This window comes from Penicillium crustosum, assembly GCF_028827405.1.
Source record: "Penicillium crustosum strain IBT 35664 chromosome Unknown utg000001l_segment0_segment0, whole genome shotgun sequence".
Classification (NCBI taxonomy): domain Eukaryota; kingdom Fungi; phylum Ascomycota; class Eurotiomycetes; order Eurotiales; family Aspergillaceae; genus Penicillium; species Penicillium crustosum.
In genome coordinates this window covers 3,397,215-3,417,315 of record NW_026623122.1, presented here as the reverse complement: position 1 = coordinate 3,417,315, position 20,101 = coordinate 3,397,215, and the positions used below count along the sequence as shown (strand labels likewise).

Here is a 20,101-nt window from a genome sequence, read left to right as displayed (position 1 = left end):
AGACATCTTTATTATTATTAAATATTAAAGTGCTAGGTATCTTAATAGATTTATAAGTAACGTATTTCACTACCAAACCGCTACCACCGGCGAGTCGCCACTCTATCTCTACCAAAACGCTATTAAATTAAATATAGTAAAATATATAATAATCTTTCTAGACACCCATTAATTTTATACCCTAGCTTCCTGTACCTACTACAGCATTATAGGCCCCGTATAGATAGTTATAAACCCGGTGATATAGCCCGATACCGGGGGGATACTCTCTTATTACTTCCACCGGCTCAGTAATTAATTGAGATACTTCTTATACTAAGAGGCCTTTTTCGGCTAGTACCTACTTCTTAGATCTAACTCGCTTTTACTTCTTCTTCTCGTTAGCAGTACGTATCACTCACTTCTTTCTTAAGATGTATAGTAGATTGTATAGTGATTTAGTAGGCTTTTAATACCTAGTTTATAGCGGAATTTAGCGGGCTTAGTAGGCTTCTTAATCTTATACAAAGTAAAGCTTACTTTTATAATTAGATATAATTCGAAGGTATTCTAGGGTCCTAATTACTATTCCGGCTGGGGGGGGTATTCGAAGCCGAATATATAACTCTAAAAGTACTTAATTAGGTATAAATAGTACTAAACTACTAGTACTAAAGCTGATTTATATAGTATCTAGTTGAAATACTTTAAATCGTATAGATAGGTGAGCATTAAGAAAATCAAGCTTATTAATATAATTAATCCTAGTACGTATTTATATCTTAACTAGCCGGCTATATAATCGTTTTAATACCGTAAAATAGCTAATACCTAGAGGTTATAAAAGATAAGATAAATAAGCTAGTATATAAATTGGTATTACTTTATTTTACTCGCGAATTTCGTTAAATTTAGGCGTTAAATAACTACTACAGCCGTTAAGTATTAAAAGCCGATACCCCCCCTTAGTACGCGATAAAGTAGTCAGTATAAAGAGCATCTTAAGCTATCGAAGGCTAATTTTATCGGAAGTCTAACTATTAGGACTAATCTTAAAGCGCTAATTATATAGAAGGCTATAAAACTATAATTTAATAAAAACCTTACCTTTAAAGATAATATACGGAGGAAAGGCCTACCTAGATATATTAATATACTCAACTACTATCACCTATTTACGATTTCTAGGTTATAAAAGGGATCTCCGGCTATAGTATTCTCTCCTTATAATTACTTCCGCCGTTACTATTAATCCTATAGTAAAACTAGTCTCGTTAAAGTTATACATATTATTAGGGTAGATACTAAATTAAAGGATCATATTTTAGACTAAATTAAACTACTCCTCGATAATCTTTAGGTCTTTATATTTAGTACGTTCGTAGTTATACCATCTCGTAAATCGGAGGAGAGAGAGGGATAGCGTTTAACGAATTTTGTGACCTAATTAATACTGACCGAAGTAGTAATAAATCCTAATATTAATATCTTTATATTACTCTTTAACATACAAAAATAGTATAGCTTTACTATATAGACTATATATAAGACTAATTTCTTTAAGATACTAGTATTATATATTATTACAATATAACTATAGTACTAGTAAATTATGTAATACTAGCTTTATATTTATATATAAAGTGTGACGATTCACAGTTTTACTAGTTATTATCGACTAGGGTTATTTCCTAACTAAGATGTTTAAGATCACTAAGCGAGGAAGGTAGATATTCATAGTATTTATACTAGGCGAGGAGCGGGACATAAAATACTTCTAGTCCCTATTAATCCCTTCTTACTCTTCCTTCCCTATACTTAGAATTTTTATTAAATATACTCGTTTATTCATAAGGACTTAACTAGTAATACAATTCTAAGTATTATTTAAACCCTTTTTACGAAGTAGTACGACTATACAGACTATTATTATAACTAGTCCCGGTCCTATTTTATACCTACTTCCGTTCCTTAGTACTATAAAGCTAAAACTCCGATTCGAAATTAATTAAAATAACTCTAATTAGGAAGACTACTAAGAAAGGTAAGTAGCTTATTATTACTAATAAAGAAATTAAATATATGATTATTTATATACTGAAGAGTTTAAGATATAATAAGAGTATTTCTTAGAGAAGGATTATAATCTTTATCTTTATATTAACGATCAAAGAAGACTATTATTATTATTAAAAGATTTAATAAGCTTATTAAAGCTTATGGTAAACACTAAGATAAAAATAACTAGGCCTTGACTAGGCCTTGACAAGTCCCGCAGCACCAGTGCTGCGGCAGCATTAGGCCTTTGGTTCGGTGCTGCAGCACCAAGGCTTGGCAGCACCAGATACTTGGTTCGGTGCTACAGTGCTGTAGCGGGAGTGCTATAGCACTGTAAACAGTATAAACACGACTAACCTCGTGACATATATAAGTTATATAGAAAAGCCAGTAATTTTGGGGTATTTTATTTACAATAATCTGGAAATCTGGAAAAGATCATTATTATATTTGTTCGATTATTTGCGCTTTATTTGGTCCTCTTAGTATATATATATTTATTATCATCTCTCCGACGCTTCCGTTCCCTATATAGACGCTAGCTATCGCTTTATACAATTCTAACTATTAGGTGATAATTTGGAAGTTCAACTAAGTTAATCTCTTAATCTAGAGTCTCCTAATCTAGAGGTAGGTCTAGGTCCTAGAGACTAGGTAAAGTATTATAATTATAGGCGTCTATATTATCGGCTTTAGATACGTATTCGGTTTTAGAATTAAGTTCCTTATTATCGCTAATACTAGCTATATTATAATTAGATAGTTAGGCCTCTACCTCCTTATCAGCCTTTATCCTCTTATCTAGGTCCTAGCTTTCTATAGATAGTTAGCCTTAAGCGTAGTTTATATTAAAACGCGTTATACAGCGGAGTATTATTAGATCTTAAATAGTTGTTATATTAAGAGATTTACGTCTGTAATAGTAGATATCCCGCGCCGAGCTAAATAACCGTTTAACTCCTACGCTAGTAGTAGGAATAGAGAAGATATCCCGGGCTAGCGCCGTAAGGGTTAGGAACTAGGTCTTATATTATCTCTAGAATTGATATAGGTTATTATTATTAGTTCCTTATAAAGTTAGTATATATTATAGTTTTAAGTTCTATAGTATATATACGAAGATTGAGATAACCTATTAACTCTTCTCGCTACCTAACCTTCTCTTAGATAGCTGATCTCGGTCGGGTCTATATAAGTAGACTAGATATACTCCTAGTTTATTATAGAGCCTTACCTTTATCTACTAATTAAGTTATAGGCTAGCGCTAATAGTATCGCTTAAGGTAAGAATATAGAGACCTTTTATATACTATATACTAGTCTGTATTATTACTAGTATAGTCTACTCCTTTAAAGTAGTTAAGCTTATATATAGGGGTAAGGATCGTCCCTATTATATAAAGATACCTATAAGCCTTTTTAGTATCCTTATAGTAAGTTATAAGCTTTTATTCTTTAGCCTTTAAAATATAAAGTATCGCCTTTTTCTAAGGAACCTTCTTCCGGTATAGGCGCTTCTAGGAGTCTTTAAAATATCTAAATAGTTTATTATATACCTCGAATATATAATAAATAGTAATATCCTTAACTTTAGATAGTCTAACTATCTATATATAAAAAGGTTTTATAATATAAAGTAGGTATTTAACCTACCCCTACTCTTATATAACGTATTTCACCAGTGAGCTGCGCACACCCACGAGCTGCGCACCCCACCCAGCCTACTAATTTCAAATGTAAATATGTCAACCAAAACTCCATTAAATTAAATACACTAAAATCATAATCTATCTGGACATGTTTCTCTTCTATGCCCTGGCAATCTGCATATTCCATAGGCCCGGGGGGGGCGTATACGTGGCTGTATAGCTAGTTCTCTAGGTATGCCGGCGCCAGGGGGAGGTGCTTCAGTTGCTTCCTGTTGCTGCATATTTAATGCAGAGGCTTCTTGAACTGAAAGGCCTTCTTCAGTAGGAATAGGCCTTCGGGATCGAGTACGCTTTTGCTTATGCTTCTCGTTGGCGGCGCGTAATTCCTTGATTTCTTGCGCTTGTAAAATATGACTTTGTAGCTGGAGCTGGAAGCCTTTTATAAGCTGGTTTAATGCACGATCTGATGGGCTGGGCGGGCTTCGAGATCTTGTACGAAGTAAAGCTTTGATTGACGAAGCTTGTCGACGTAGATCTTTCTCTGTAAATGGAGTTTTTGGCGTAAAATTCCGGCTTGATTCACTCCCCCGGCTTGGAGGGGGGTTGGGGTTCGAAGCCGAATATTAAGCTTAGAGATCACTCTCTCCGGTTCAAAAGGGACTAAACCGGCTGCCCCGAAGCTATTTTTAATAGTCTCCGGTTTAAAAGCTTCAATTCGTGCGAGAGGGTATGCTTCGAGGAAGTCAAGTTTGTCAATATGATTGATCCCGTTCCGCATCTTAGTTTCAACCATCCGACCGTACGCACGTTTTAACACCGCAAAACAACCAATATCTAGAGGTTGTAAAAGATGAGACGAATGCGCAGGCATACAGATTGGTATCACCTTATTTTGCTCGCAAATTTCGTCAAATTGAGGTGTTAAATGACTTCCGTGGCCATCAAGTATCAAAAGCCGGTATATCCCCTTTGTACGCGAAGTACTAGGAATAAAGAGCTTCTTAAGCCACCGAAGTCCAATTTCATCAGAGGTCCAACCATTAGGACTGACTTCGAAGCGCCAATCCCCCGGAAGGCCGTCAAACCATGATTCAATAAAGACTTTGCCTTTAAAAATCACACACGGAGGAAGGGCCCATCCAGAAGCATTCGTACATTCAATTGTAGTCACCCATTCACGATTTCCAGGTTGTAAAACCGGCCTCCGACCGTAGTATTCACTCCTCGTAATAACCTTCGCAGTTGCAGTCAATCCCATTGCAAAACCGGTCTCATCAAAGTTATAGATATCGTCAGGGTCGATTCCAAATTGAAGGATTGTCTTTTGAACTAAATCAAACCACTCCCCAATGATTTTAGGGTCTTCGCATTTCGCACGCTCGTAGTTATAACGTTTCGAGAATCGAGAGGAAAGAAGAGGACGTCGTTTTACGAATTTCGTAACCCAATTTTAGCCGACCGAAAGAACCGGGGTAGTTCCACGCTTTTGAAGCAGAAGATCCGCCATTTCTCGTACCATAGAGGGCCGGGGGGCTGCTCCACGTAGATCCATAGAGAGAATCCATTTTTCAAGAGATTCCTCCTCAGTTTCAGACAATTTATGGTTGTTGGCGCGTGTTTCAGCGCGAAAGGTAGTCCCACGAAGGCGCGTTCGAAGGGTTGATTCGGGTACGTCAAAACGGCGCGCTGCTTCGCGAAGAGCGCTGATTTCTTGCCTCTTAATAGCCTGTATAGCTAATAAGATTCTACCCTCTCTCTCCATTGAATTTTGAGAAGATTGAGTACGAATTGGTGGCATAGTGGGTGGTTGAAGAAGAAGGGGGTAAATTAGTTGACGCGTTTTAGGTGGGGTGCGCAGCTCGTTGGTGTGCGCAGCTCACTGGTGAAATACGTTACTTAGTTAGAACCGAAGCTAGTTATATAGAGTATAGTACCTATTAAATATAGCGGACAGACGATTTATACGCTAAAGTATTAGATATATTAAATTCTAGCGGGTACGTATATCTTATATTAGTACGAGCTTCGGCTTAGTATCTTATAGTATTAGAAAGAACTCCTATTGTTAGGGACTAGCGTTAATATAGACTATAAAAGTACGGATCTAGAAATAGTATAAGTATACTTTAATAAAGATTTTAAATAACTAACCTTTATAAGTATATAGATAATTCCTTTTTTAGATTTAGCCTTTTAAAGAGCTAACTTATTCTCTTCCTCCGATTAGATAGTATTAGCGGTATTATTATTTAGGTTAGCTTTTATTAATCTAAGGAGGTCTTTTAAGCTAAGCTAAATTATATAGATAAGATATAGAATTCGTATAACTCGTATACTATCTAGAAGATTAAGCTATTCGATCGACTAGTAAAGGCTCTCTATAAGCGTTTTATTATTAAAGATATTATTAGTAGTTACTATAAGTACTCTATTAATAATATTATATTGCTATAGTATATCCTATAGTATCTTACTTAGGTAACTACTAATATACTAACTATATACTAGTTTAAAGCCTAGTAGTATCGTATAATAATTCTAGCTAGAATCTATAAAATAGCTAATAATTACTATAAACGCTTATTAAAAAGGTAAAGTTTAGTAGTTAAGTACTATTAAAAGCTTAGTATTCTTTAGTAAAAGAGAAAGGGTCTTTTAATAATCCCTCTTAACTATTATTTATAGGCGACGCCGTACTATTTTAGGAGTTAAGATTAGAGATATATCTTTTAAGAGGCGAGTAAATTGAATAAATTTAAATATTTCCGGTCTTTCGAGGAACTAGAAGGGAAGCTAATATATTATAATTAATTTAATTTAAATTTGTTCCTAATCCTTACTATTAAAAGTGATCTTCTACTCTAAAGGACACTCGAACTAAGATATATTAAATTAGTATATAGTTTATTTTAAGATATAATAGTATATATTACCGTAAACTATAGTAATTATCTTAATATCTACTAAAGAGAAGAACTCCTTCTACCCTACTAATAGGTCTTATTACTCTTATAGTACTTTTTTAATAAGTAAAGACCTCTAGACTATAATAGATAAGGAATCGCCTTTCTATATTATCGATAAAGTACTATCGGCTGTCTAGTCTAATAGTATATAATCTAGTCGAAGTACTCCTAATATAGTAATATATAATTTACTTTAAAGTTTACTTTATATTATAAAGTATTTAGTTAGGCGTATATAGTATATCGCTACTACTTAATAAATTGTGTTTTATTTATCTTTATATAGTATATCTAAAGCTTCTTAGCTTTAGGGCCAATTTGTTCGAGGGTTATTAGAGTAGTAATAGTATATAGAGTCTAGAACTCTAGAATATTAAGGATTAAGAGGGCTTCGGGATTTAGTATTTATTAGCTGATTGACTAGTTAGGAGTAAGGGGATTATATATTAAATCGTATAAAAGAAAGTCGTAGTCGGTAAGGCGGTCTAGATATCTAATTTACGATAAAGATATCTATAAAGAAGAGCTAGCCTTAGCGTACTGTCTAAAATATAATATATTAAAGGTTAAGGGTAAATAGTATATATAGGTAATAGTATATATAGGTATATAGTATAAGGTAAAGGGGGAAACAGAAGTATAAATAGCCTACCTAGATAAAATCTACGACCGATATAACTAATAATAAATAAGGAGGGTATCTACTATATTAGTATAGTAGTAGATAGATTATAAAGCTAAATATAGATCTCGATATCTATTAGCTATTTACCTCCGACTCCCATAATAGCCCTACCGTAGTACTATAGCACTCCCGTAGTACTCCTACAGTACTCCCGTAGTACTACGATATAGTACTATAATATAATATATTTCGGGGTCTATATTATCCCCTTATTCTATATAACTACCTAAAGTCCTATTTTCTAACGGAGGTTAGAAAATAGACAGTATATTAAGTTATTATATAAAGCCTATATAGTATATCAATTATAAAGATTAAAATAAGATATAGGGTAATTTATCCGGTCGTAGTACTATACTATTTAAAAAAGGGTAAAATATAGGCTTTTACTATAGAAAAATAAAATCAAAACTATAAGGTACAAACTAGAATGTATACATATAGAGTAAATATATATATCTATATATAATACCAGTATATTCTCTTCTAGATAATATTAACTACCAATTCTATACTATTTTAGGCTGATTTTACTTTAAATCTATATTTACATAGTACTTAAAGCTTTTAATCTATTTCTTACACGTAAGTTAATGCGAATCTTAGCAGTAAGTAACTATAACTGCCTCCTAATACCAATATATATATATAAAAAACAGTAATTTATCAAAATAAGTCAGTATTTCATCTATATATTTTAGGAAATACTTAGCCCAATTATACTAGCGTAGTACTAAATAAAACTGGTGCTGCAACGGTGCTGCAGTACTTAGTGCCGCAGTACTATACAGCAGTACCAAAATTGGCTTAGTCCCGCCGCACCTCGCATCACCATATCGTAGCACCAAAATTGCCTTGCTGCTGCGGGACTTGTCAAGGCCTAAACATAACGAACTTAATAAAAATTAAATATTCTATATAATAAGTATAATAGAGCCGGTTATATTATCGTTGAATTTAAAGAGGAACTTAAGGAGGCTATTATTTATTGAAACTATATAACTAATATATAAAATAAGATTACCCTTCGATTTATAAATTTATAGAATATATATACTACTACTAATTACAGTATATTAATTATAAAGGTTATTACTACTTATAGAAAACGATTAAGATATCTAATATATTAATATTGAATAATACTACTAAAGATATCCGATTTAAAATCTAGGAAACTATTATTCGATAGAAAATCGAAGCTAATATTAATTATTACCTATTATCCATCTATTATAAACTCCATATATAAATTCGTTATAAAGATAAGGCCTAATTATATATTATATCTTATATAAGTACTAAGTCAACTAGTCTATATTACGGTTTTAATAATATAATTATATATTCAAAGACTATTTTCGCGAATCTAAATTAATATATTAAAGTATATATATGATATATAAATTAAAAAATAGATTTACTAACTCTTTTATTGAATTTATATAACTTATATAAGTTATTATTATCAAAGAGAATTATAAGCAAGATCTATATTCGAAACTTCTATATTCTTTTATAAAGTGAAGTTATATAGACTATTAATTAGGATACCATTTTCTTTAATATCTTTATCTAAAACTACTAAAGTATATTATATAAGATTAATCTCTAATAAGAAGCGAAGAATATTACTTATTATATTTATACTAATATTCTAACTAAAAAATAATATTAAAGTAACTGTAAATTTAATCTATAGTTCCTATATAAAAAACGAAAGAAGTATTAGATTTACTCTATTATTTACTTCTCAAAAAGAGACTACCTAATAAAAAAGAATAATACTTTAACTATAAGAAAAATATTTAATTTAAGAATATCTAATAAAGAAGTTAAATATTATAGTAGCTATTATTACTCCTATATCTTATATTATTAAGATTATTAAACTGCAAAATAGTTAGGGAAAAATTAATATTTAAATTAAGTCTCTCCTACTTAAGTAATTATAAAATATTACTATATTTACTATATCTACTATATTTATAAAAGTTAATTAAAAGTTCTTAGGATAGTTTAGTTTTCAATATATGATTCATATATTATAGATATTTACTCTCTATTTTAATCTATAATAATATAAAGGGTGGATAGTTATATCTTTATTAAACTTAATATAAGGATTTAATAAAATAGTAGGTAAATCTAATATATATATAATCTTTATCTCGATCTATATTAATAGTTAGATATTATAGTAGGTTCCTATGTTAATTATAAGTCTAAAAAATTATAATATAATTCTAGGATAAAAATGGTTTATTAAATATAATACCTTTCTAGATTACTATTAATATTAGATAATTTAACTAGAGAAGTAAAACCTCTTTAATAAAATAGCTAGCTAAATAGTAATCTAAATGTTTATTATTATAATTCCTTAGAAAGATAAGAATAACGTTTAATATTAAATTAATATAGATTATTATAATTATCTTTTCTAAAAAGAAGAATAAAGCAAAATAAATATAAATTTAAGATCTTTATATTAAAAAAAGTTAAGATAGAGAAGAAGTCTTATTTAATGAATAATATTTATATTAATTAGATAGGATTCTATCGATTTTAAGAAAAAGAAAAAAAGATAAAAGAATTAAAAACTAAAGTATAATCTAGATATCACCCTTTATATAAGCTATTATAACTATAAAGGATTAAAAGTAGTCAAGAGGTATATTCTTAATAATCTCAAGAAAGGATCTATTATTCTTAGCTTAATATTTAACATTTTATTAATCTTTATAGTAGAAAAGCTAGATTAAGATCTTTATTTCTATATAGATTTCAAAAGGTTGAATATAATAACTTACAAGGAAAGGACTATTACTCTCTTTCTTTAGTTAATCAAATTAAGATCTTTATAAACTTAATATATGGTAAGAATAGTAAAGATTATAATTATTATGTATATAAAGTACTCTAATAATTATAAGATATTAATATATAAGTAGTAGTATTATTATTAAAATTTAAGTTCTTAGTAGATAAGACTAATTTCTTGGGATTTATTATAAATATAGATAGTATTATGATAAATCTAAAAAAGATCTAAATTATTTAATTTTAATAGGTACTAAATATTATAAAAGAAGTATAATCTTTGTTTAAATTCTATAGCTTTTATTACTAGTTTATTTACAGTATTTTAATACTAGATATATATATTAAACAAAGTAAAGATATAGTATTAATCATTAATTTTGTACTTAAAGATCTAATCTCTATCTTTTAGAAGTTCCCCTAAATGAGCCTGGATAGAAAAGCTAATTTAGCTTCTTATAGGTATTATAGATATCCTAAGTAATAATAATACTCTTAGGATTAGCCTTATATAGCTTGGTCAGGATTTAATAGATTATATATCCTTAAAGAAGTACGTTCTTTACCTTATCTTTCTTATATATAACCTCGAGGGCTTACTAAATAGGGTAAGTTAATAGCGGCGAGAGTTTATAATTATACATAGAATTGCTTACTATTATATATTAAAGACTACTCTAGAGATCAAAACAAAGTACAATTATAAAGGGGTATCTAAGTATAAATAAGTATACTAATATTCCGCTATTTTGTTTAGAGGGGATTCTTAAGCTATTCTATAATCTTTCGACCTCGGTTATAGTAAAGGAAGATAGTTTTCTTAATACCCTTACCGTTATATGTAAACTTTAAACGTTATATTATAATAGTATAGCTATATAGATATACGAAGCAATTAATAGCTTCGGCCCCTTCCTTTAGTGTATAATATATCCGATCTATTCGGCGGAAGGGGGAATATAAAGCTTAGTATTAGCTCCGCGGGTAGAGACTTGGTAATTAGCGTAGTAAGTAGGGACTTAGGAATAATCTCTAGGTCGGAATCTATATCCGATTCTAGATATTCTAGGCATAAGGAGGCTATATAAATAGTTGAATTTGATAAATTTGACGAAGAAAAAAAGGGCGTAAAGACGGTAGATTAATATATATAAACTAGAATTGGAGTATCAATTTGTTTAATCCTCTCTATATAATTAACGTATTTCACCACCGAGCGGCCACTACCCCTAAGTAGCCACCCTACCCAAATTTATTAACCAAAACTCTATTAAATTAAATATACTAAAATCATCTATCTAGCCGGGTTTCTATTAAATCTATAACCGGTTTCTCTGCACCTACTATACCTTAGTATAGCCCGTATACGTGGTTCCAAAGCCCGTACTTTATATATACCGGTATCGGGGGAGGTATTTTATCTGCTTTTACTAGCTCAGTAATTAATTAAGAAGCTTCTTAAACTAAGAGGCCTTTTTCGGTGGGTATCTACCTCCACGATTTAGTATACTTTTACTTCTACTTCTCGTTAACGGCGCGTAATTCTTAGGCGAGTAAGATAGTATCTTATATTATAAGACGGAAGCCTTTTATAAGCTAGTTTAATATATAATCTAATAGGCTAGGCGGGCTTCGAGATCTTATACGACGTAAAGCTTCAATTAATTAATAAAGCCTATCGATATAGGTCTCTCTCCGTAAAAGGGGTTTTTAGGGTAAAATTCCGGCTTTCGTATGTTCGTAATTATACCGTTTCGACAAGCGGGGGAGATGAGAGGATGTCGTTTTATAGAGTTATATACCTATTTTTCGCCGACCGAAAGAACCGGGGTAGTTCTACGCCTTTAAAGCAGAAGATCCGCTATTTCTCGTACTATAGAGGGCCGGGGGGGGGCTGATCTACGATAATCTATAAAAAGGATCTATCTTTTAAGAGATTCTTCCTCAATCTTTGTCAATTTATATGAATTTACGCGTATATTACTTCTTTATATAATTAGATATTAATAGCTATTATTACCTTTTTTATTAATAACTAGTAACTAAATATATTAAAAGGTTCTACTTAGATCTAAACTATTTTGTAGCTTTTATACCAAATTAAAACTAAGTAATATACTCTTTAAAACTCTAATTGAATATTAGATCTAAAATTAGATATTAAGAGTTATAACTAATATATAATTAATAGTAAGATAATAGTTAAATCTATTCAATAGATTTCTTTAGCGATATAGTAATAATCTATATATCTTATTTTATCTATATTATTTAGCTTTATTTAAATTAATTTCTTAGTTATTTTAGGACTATTTTTTTAAATAAGATTATAAAAATAAATATTTAATGCTAAATATAGAAGATCTTATATATTATAAATAATATCTATTATCGTATTATATATATTTATATAATAAGATAATACTAAATAGCCTTTCTCCGATTTTAAAAAAAGATATTCTAACTTATTTTAATCTAAAATATAAGGACTTAATAAAATTCTATCCTTTTAATATTTTGTTATACAAAGAGATTATATAGTTTATTTTAGCCCTTTTATAAGAAGTATAATTATAAAAAAATTTTATTTAATAATTAAGAATAGTATTAAATTAACTATTTTCTATAAATTATTTAGCTATTTTTTAATTATAAAATAACGCTTTAAAGATAAAGAAAGTTATACTTCAACCTATAGAGCGGAGGACTAAATAAATACCTTTGGCCCCCGACGGAACTCCTATTTCCCTTTCTTCCCTATACTTAGAACTCTTACGTAAAATATACTCTGAATTAAAGACTTAGCTAGTAAGATAATTCCAAGTATTACTTAACTTTTAAGAAATAAGGGTTTAAATAATTAACTACGAGTATTATAAGTAGATTTAATTTTTTTATAGAATATATTTCTATTTTAAATAGCGGTTTTGTTTTAAAAAGTGATTAAAGAGTTCTAAGTATAGGGAAGAAAGGGAAATAGGAGTTCCGTCGGGGGCCAAAGGTATTTATTTAGTCCTCCGCTCTATAGGTTGCGTAGACAGAGAAGACAAACCCCTCCTTCTCGCTTCATACGTCCCAATCTAGTAAATTGTTGAATCAGTCAGAACCGGAAGAATTTCCAATCGTCACAGTACAAATGATATCTATAAATTCTGGTACCGTTATCATGGCGGTCCATCTATCTTCCGGTTTGTAAAGTCTTGGTATTTTCTACCCTTTATGCATGGTACTCGAGACTATGTACTATGTAGGATATGTGGACCAATCTATCTGATGCTATTTTCTTCAATGTGCATGCAATATCCAGACCTAGGTAGTAACTTGAAGAAACCGTCCCAATTGCTTGAGGCTTGTAGGTTTTAAGAGTTAGACTCCCGTGATTCCTTTGCTGACATGATCTCAAGAATCAGACGCGTATTCAACAACGCCCTTTTCGCTGCTTCGTCACCTGCAGCTGCTTTACTCAAACCCTGACCGGAACCCAGAAACCTCTTGTCCCATCCCCATCCAGTGAGATATAACGCGACAAAGAAAGTCTGTGTGCCACCCTTCTGCTGAATTGATGGACGGTCCTCGATGTATTCAAGCTTGACATTTTTGCCCATAATCTTCTTAGCAAGAGCCTCCTTGGATCGTAACTCCCCTTTCTGATGCCCCAAGTTTTTGAGAATCGGCACCCATAAGCCTGCTAGCCAATGCTTGACCACTTCATAGCCGTATGCAGGATCGGATAGTATGACTGCCGCGACGTAGGCTTCGAAGACGTCGCCCTTTGTTTTGGTCCATCGCTTTGATGGGGTATTGTAGTTTGGCGGCACAGAAACCCTGCGATCCAAACCAAAGCTTTCGGCGAAGCCTGCAAGTGTTTCATTCTTAACAAGGATCTCCCGAATCTGTGATATTCGACCTGCTGGTAAATTTGGAAATTTCTCCCAGACAAGTTTTGTTGCAATCAGCTCAATGTATGCATCGCCTAGAATCTCGAGTCGGTCGTAGGTCGTGTTGTTATTGTTGCTAAGAGCTGGATGGGTAAAGACAGCATGTTCCAGCTTATCATCCATGATCGGGGGGAGCCTAGGGTCACAAGATCCACTGCCAAACTTGCAACTGTGGTCTGAGTGGTGTGATTTTGGGACCTCACTAGCCATGGAAGAATCTCTGGAAGCCAATTGATTCCCCGTCCCACGAAACGTGTCATCCAGCCTCAAAACTGCGGCCACAACCTCCGAGTCAGCACCGGTCAGATCAGAACTGGTTGAAATTTCTCGAACAAGGTGTTGCAGAAGAAGGAGACGAGAATTGTTGCTAGATTTGGCCATGCTGCGGTTGTCACCAATAGAGAACTCAGTATCCGACGGCCGACTTGATTGTTGAACCTTATGCAAGTAGATGTTAGAAACTTAATTGAACCCCTGGAATTCACTCAGAAGGATGAGAACACAGTATTCACCTTGGGTCGTTTTTGTGAATATTGTGTGGCGTCTGACCCAAAGACGGAGGATGCTCTTTTCAGATCAACCATTGGCCTTTTCAAGCCTGCCGAATCTGCTATCTCCTTGTCTTGAGGCATGTCAATTGCTGTAGCCACAGTTCAGTCTCAGTCCAGTTTTGTGCTTGTGCTCTTTCCCTTATTTCCTTATTTCCGCTTTTCCCTCGAGGTAAAATACATGCATGGATGGTATGTAGGCGGTATACTTCGGGAGGTCACATGACTAACCGGCAAACTTCAGTTTGGATAACATCTGTTTATCAACCGAGCTGCTGTGAACAGCTGCTTCACCCATTTCTATTTGCATATGATTCTTCTGAAGCTCTGAGAAAGGAAAATGGCGTCAAGTCGGATCTTGGATCTAGTTAAGGTTCAATCGCCCTGTTCATTTCACTATGGTGGCATTCACTAATTGACAATTTTCTAGACCCAATGCCGCATATTCTCTCTCAATTTCAATCCACAACGGCTTCGACTTGGAAACAAGGTCTTGAGACAGCGCTTGCGTGGGCCAGCGCTTGCAGCCTGGTACCCTAAACAAACTGTGTCTTTCCAAGATCTACAAAACACTTATAAGCCTCTTGGATTGACGACATTTGATGAAGCCGAAGATGACAGAGAAGAAGCCATTCAGATGTAAGAATTAACATCCCACATCACATACGCTCACTAACCACCTGGTTAATAGTGCCAAATTACGAGGAAAGGGCCGGCCGAAGAAGAAACGAACTGCTGCAGGTAATTTCCTCCACACCTAATGGTTTCCTGCCGGGATCAAAAATCTAAAACTTGAACAGAATCGAGATCCGCAAAGAAGAAGAAATAGATTGCCTGCTTAACCTTATAGGCCTTACTGAGCTCAACATTGCACCACTCTCATCAACACCGGCACATATTCTATATCCGGACTCTTCCTACGATTTGGCTGGGCTAGTGAAATACTACTCTGCAAAGCTGTTTAAATATTTTGCTTCAGGTGCAAATTGTCTCGGGATTTTATGCGTTATCTTCGCCCATAGTCTCACCATCCGACATGGTTTGTTTTGTTTCACATTTTGTACAATAATACACTTATTTTCTTTTCTTTTTTGGGGTCTCGTGTCAGTCAGTAGTTCATTGGAACAGTGCTCAAAGTTCTATGTAAAGAGTTGAGAGTTCTGATCTGATATATTAGACCAATGTACATTAATCGATCATTGCATAACAAATAAGAAGGGACTCCCAAGCGTTGGAAGGCTTCTAAGCCCTGCAGGTTGCTTTATGATGGCTCTTGCATTTATTTTATGTAGGCGACGCTAGTGCGGCAAAATATAGGCGGTAAGGCATTGTAACTGGACGCACGTGATGACAGTTGAGATGCAATATATTCTGTTTTTAACCTTGTCCTCCCACTCCATCGTCTTTCGCTAAATCTATTTTTGCACGTACTTGCACTTGAACTAGGCTGTCAGTGCCATATCTCTTTCCATTTCTGCGATATTCTTCACCTGGCACCGCGTTCATTGAGCGGCTACCAAACCTCCCAGCGACCATGAAACTGAGCAAGAACCAGCTCAGAAGAGCCAAGAAAAAGGCCCAGAAAGCCGAGGTAAGGCAGATACATCCCTCAAAGCCTCTTAGTCATAAACGATGCAAATCTGACACTACTGTCAAGACTACGAGCCTTTCCATTGACAATACCACATCACGGGAGCTGTCACCCCCGGCAGTAGCTATCTCTCGGGATGTACCAACTGATACCAATACCGATCTGCTTACCGAGCCAAGCGATCCGCTATGGGAAATGTACAAAGGCGTTGCCGGAAGATTCGACGAGAGAATGAACGAAAGTTTATCGACGAAGGAGACTGATAAACCAGAGGTCTTCTTTGACGATGGTGATGAAATACCCGACGAAGAGCAAGAGAGCGAGCCCAAGATTTCAAAAAAGAAGCGGAAAGAGATGAACAAGCTATCCGTTGCTGAACTCAAAGCAATGGTGCGAAAGCCCGAAATTGTTGAATGGACAGACACATCCGCGCCTGATCCTCGACTCCTAGTTCACATTAAAGCCCATCGCAATGTCGTCCCGGTACCCTCTCACTGGTCGCTCAAACGAGAGTATCTTTCATCCAAACGGGGAGTGGAGAAGGCGCCATTTGCTCTCCCGAAATTTATACAGGAGACCGGAATATCTGAAATGCGCGATGCTGCTTTAGAGAAGCAGGAACAGTCAAGTTTGAAGCAAAAGCAACGGGAGAGAGTGCAGCCAAAGATGGGCAAGCTGGACATTGATTACCAGAAGCTTTACGAGGCATTTTTCCGTTTCCAAACTAAGCCAGAGCTGACTCGCTACGGTGAGATATACTATGAGGGCAAAGAATACGAGACCAATCTCAAGCATCTCCGACCTGGCGAACTGAGCGATGAGTTAAGGGACGCTCTTGGTATGGCCCCAGGAGCCCCTCCCCCGTGGCTTGTCAACCAGCAGCGATATGGTCCACCGTCCTCCTACCCCGCGTTAAAGGTCCCCGGCCTCAATGCGCCGCCTCCCCCCGGCGCGTCGTGGGGCTACCACCCCGGAGGTTATGGAAAGCCACCTGTCGATGAACACAACCGCCCATTATTCGGAGGCGATATCTTCGGCGTTTTACAGCCCCAACAGCATGCCCAACAAGGAGAGCCGATCGAAAAAGATCTTTGGGGAGAATTGCTTGAATCAGAAGAGTCAGAAGAGGAGAGTGAAGCAGAAGAGGAGGATGAAGATGAAGAAGAAAGCGATGAAGATGGAGTGGGTGCAGGTGCTCCTTCTCCTAGTGGCATGGAAACCCCAAGTGGAATAGACTCAGCAGTGCCATCTGAATTTGTTGGCGCTGAAAATGTTTCTGGAGAGTTTGATGTGCGCAAACACCATCGGGGTATTGACACAGAGGAATCCGTTCACCCTCGGAGTGCTTATCAAGTTATTCCCGAGAGGCAAACAAACGTGGAAGGCTTTTTCGGAGGTGATAGGGCCTACGACCTTAGCGGATCAACAGGCAAGCCTCCTGTTCTCGGCGCAGAGGACCAAACCCGGAAACGCAAAAAGCCTGGGGACGTTGAAGTGTCTGTCAATTTGGATGCAATCCAATCCGGCGATGGCCTCAGCAAAGAGAGCCTCCAGAGCATGTACGAGTCACAGAGACAGCAGCAGAATCCACCGAACTGGGGTTTCCAGGAGGACTTGAGTGACATGATTGCACAGGAGCACCGCAAACGACTCCGAAAGGAGGAGGAGAGACGAGGGAAGCATTGAAGATCCTTCTTTCGGTGTATTTCTTATTTTCTTTCTCTTGGGTTCCCTGGAGCGTGCTTCTTTCATGATGAGCATTGGAGTTTGGCTGCTTTTGTGTACACTCTGGGTTGCAAGAAACCCTCTGGCCTGTAATGTACGGTTAGTTTTGAATTGAAGTTCTTATTGAATAATCCATGAAACTTGAAGGGTTGTACTCGGTAGATTTGTCCGTATAGATCCCCTAAGTCAGTCGATTACATCTTGTACGTACATACATTGAGGTCCACAGTCACGGGAATCGATTCCAAAAGGGTTTAGCCCGGTTCTCTCATCTACCGTATCTCGACCCTCCAATTCCTTGTATTTTAATCTACTTTCACCCTCTCCCCAGGAGACGGAGAAGTAGCACTGGGTAATTGTGTGCTCCTGTGCTTCACCGTCTATTCCCATCCCAGAGTACTCTGGAATTCCTCTCACCTACTCTAATATCCATATTCTCTGTGCTAGAATGGACTGGGATCGCAGAAGGTTTGTAGAAGCACCAAAACGTTTGAAAGGAAGCACAATTCTAAGTATTTACCTAGATTCGATGAACGAAGAGGTGGTGAAAGTTATCGTCCTGCCGAAAGAAACGGTCGTTCCCCTTCTCGGGGGTATGAAATTCGTAACCGACGTTCGCCACCACGAACCCGAAGCCCTCCTCGACCACGAGCGGACACTTGGGTACCGTCATCAAATAGAGGGTATGGACGCCTACGAAGTCGCTCACCGCCACCATACCGGCGCCGCTCACGTACTCCTCCCGGGAGAAACTTTGGACCACCTCCCTATGAAAGACGACGATCCCCACCAAGAAGGTTCTCGCCCAGAAGAGATGAAAGGGTTAGATCACCGCCCCAAAAATGGCGCTCGAAATCGCCCTACAGCGATGGCAGATCACGCAACGCATCCCGCGCTCGCAACAGCCCAAGACGAATACGTGACACAACTCCTAGCAGTCAAGTCTTCCGACCCACGAGACGAGACGGCCCTGCTATCTTGAATATTGACAAACATCCCAGAGCTTCTTCGCCGAGGGTACAGCCTGAAGCCTTGTTGCCACAAAGTCCAATCCATGCCTCGCATCGAGACCACCCCCGTGATGCAGTGAAACGAGATCGGACTTTGTCGCCCACAAGACATGTTTCACCTGCACCATCCCCGCCTGTCCTAATATCTCGACGTTCCTCGCCAGCCATAGAAAAGCCCGTGGTAGCTTCCCACAGAGCTCGTACTCGGTCGCCGATTCGCTCTCCGGTGCCCTTCCAACGGTCATCGAACCCCTCAGGTCGATCTCCGTACCGGGATCAGATCTACGATACGGAGCCCTCTTACCCACAACAACGGCCAGATCTTGAGGATCGAGTATCGATTGGCAATCGTTCGCCTTTTTCGATCCCAGAGAAAACACATTTGGAATCCCAGGCGAGCGGGACCAGGGTTGGTGGCAACATCCCTACCCAACCGAAAAACCACGGCGCGAGCCCACTTCCGCTACCACCATCTGGACCTTACCAGGGACCGAGGCCGCCATCTAATCAGCATCGTGGTCCTCCGCATGTCTCTTTACTGTCAGCCCCGACTCGTCCTCGCCGCGGACCTGGCCCACGTGATGCTTGGGCGGGATCTCCGCCGGTACGCCGTGGAACTATTGCACCTTCGCAAGCCCCACCAGCAGGTCCTCGCGCTTCTTTTTCATCCCCGGTGCCAGGTGGCAGTTACCGGCACCCAACTGCTCGGCAACCCAGCATTCCATCTGTAACTCAACCATTGACTCAGAGGGGGGTCAACCATCTTGCAGGCCTGTGTACTATCATACCGGAAGGTCGAATTCTTCCGTCGCTTCTAGACCCTGCTGTGGAGAAGCGGTTGGCTCAGCTTGATGTCGACAAAGAAAAACTTCTTGAGCAGATCGCAGAGACGCAGAGGTCCAAGCGAGCGGAACTTCGAGACTGGGATCGACTCGATCGCGAAAGCTCAATCTGCGCCCTTAAGAGCGAGCTAGCTGAGGGCCATCTCCAGCGAATGGCCGACGAGAGCATTGGGGGCGGGAACTTGTTCTAGCGAAGCAACGATACATGTTTGTCCTACAATGGCAATTCATCTCGGCGTGTTATTCGGTCGTATGTCTGGTTGCGGTCTAGGTAGCGATTATGATTG

The 20,101-nt window shown here is 36.6% G+C and overlaps 4 protein-coding genes across 4 annotated transcripts; 3 read left to right on the top strand and 1 right to left on the bottom strand.

Annotated features, from left to right (window-relative positions):
- Window positions 1-13,519: 13,519 nt before the first annotated feature.
- Window positions 13,520-14,730, bottom strand: N7487_001293 (ribonuclease III; the record flags this gene model as incomplete). Its single annotated transcript, XM_056869041.1, has 2 exons — window positions 13,520-14,536; window positions 14,611-14,730. 2 exons carry the CDS (start codon window positions 14,728-14,730, stop codon window positions 13,520-13,522), a joined length of 1,137 nt encoding a protein of 378 aa, XP_056733825.1.
- A 190-nt stretch (window positions 14,731-14,920) lies between these two features.
- On the top strand, window positions 14,921-15,501 carry N7487_001292 (mitochondrial 37S ribosomal protein mS33). The gene is made up of 4 exons (XM_056869040.1): window positions 14,921-15,019; window positions 15,077-15,285; window positions 15,338-15,387; window positions 15,447-15,501. Exons 1-4 carry the CDS (start codon window positions 14,987-14,989, stop codon window positions 15,473-15,475), a joined length of 321 nt encoding a protein of 106 aa, XP_056733824.1. The 5' UTR covers window positions 14,921-14,986; the 3' UTR covers window positions 15,476-15,501.
- Window positions 15,502-16,180: 679 nt separating this feature from the next.
- On the top strand, window positions 16,181-17,923 carry N7487_001291 (U2 snRNP complex subunit CUS1; the record flags this gene model as incomplete). The annotated part of the gene is made up of 2 exons (XM_056869039.1): window positions 16,181-16,237; window positions 16,304-17,923. 2 exons carry the CDS (start codon window positions 16,181-16,183, stop codon window positions 17,921-17,923), a joined length of 1,677 nt encoding a protein of 558 aa, XP_056733823.1.
- A 568-nt stretch (window positions 17,924-18,491) lies between these two features.
- On the top strand, window positions 18,492-20,005 carry N7487_001290 (uncharacterized protein; the record flags this gene model as incomplete). Its single annotated transcript, XM_056869038.1, has 2 exons — window positions 18,492-18,904; window positions 18,964-20,005. The coding sequence occupies 2 exons, from the start codon at window positions 18,492-18,494 to the stop codon at window positions 20,003-20,005; spliced, it is 1,455 nt and encodes a 484-aa protein (XP_056733822.1).
- Between the last annotated feature and the right edge of the window lie 96 nt (window positions 20,006-20,101).

Bases quoted from the DNA above. Each gene is read 5' to 3' on its own strand.
- N7487_001292 (XM_056869040.1), top strand. From the start codon at position 14,987: ATGGCGTCAAGTCGGATCTTGGATCTAGTTAAG. The intron at 15,286-15,337 runs GTAAGAATTAAC...CCTGGTTAATAG, and splicing joins AGAGAAGAAGCCATTCAGAT to TGCCAAATTACGAGGAAAGG. The intron at 15,388-15,446 runs GTAATTTCCTCC...AAACTTGAACAG, and splicing joins GAAGAAACGAACTGCTGCAG to AATCGAGATCCGCAAAGAAG.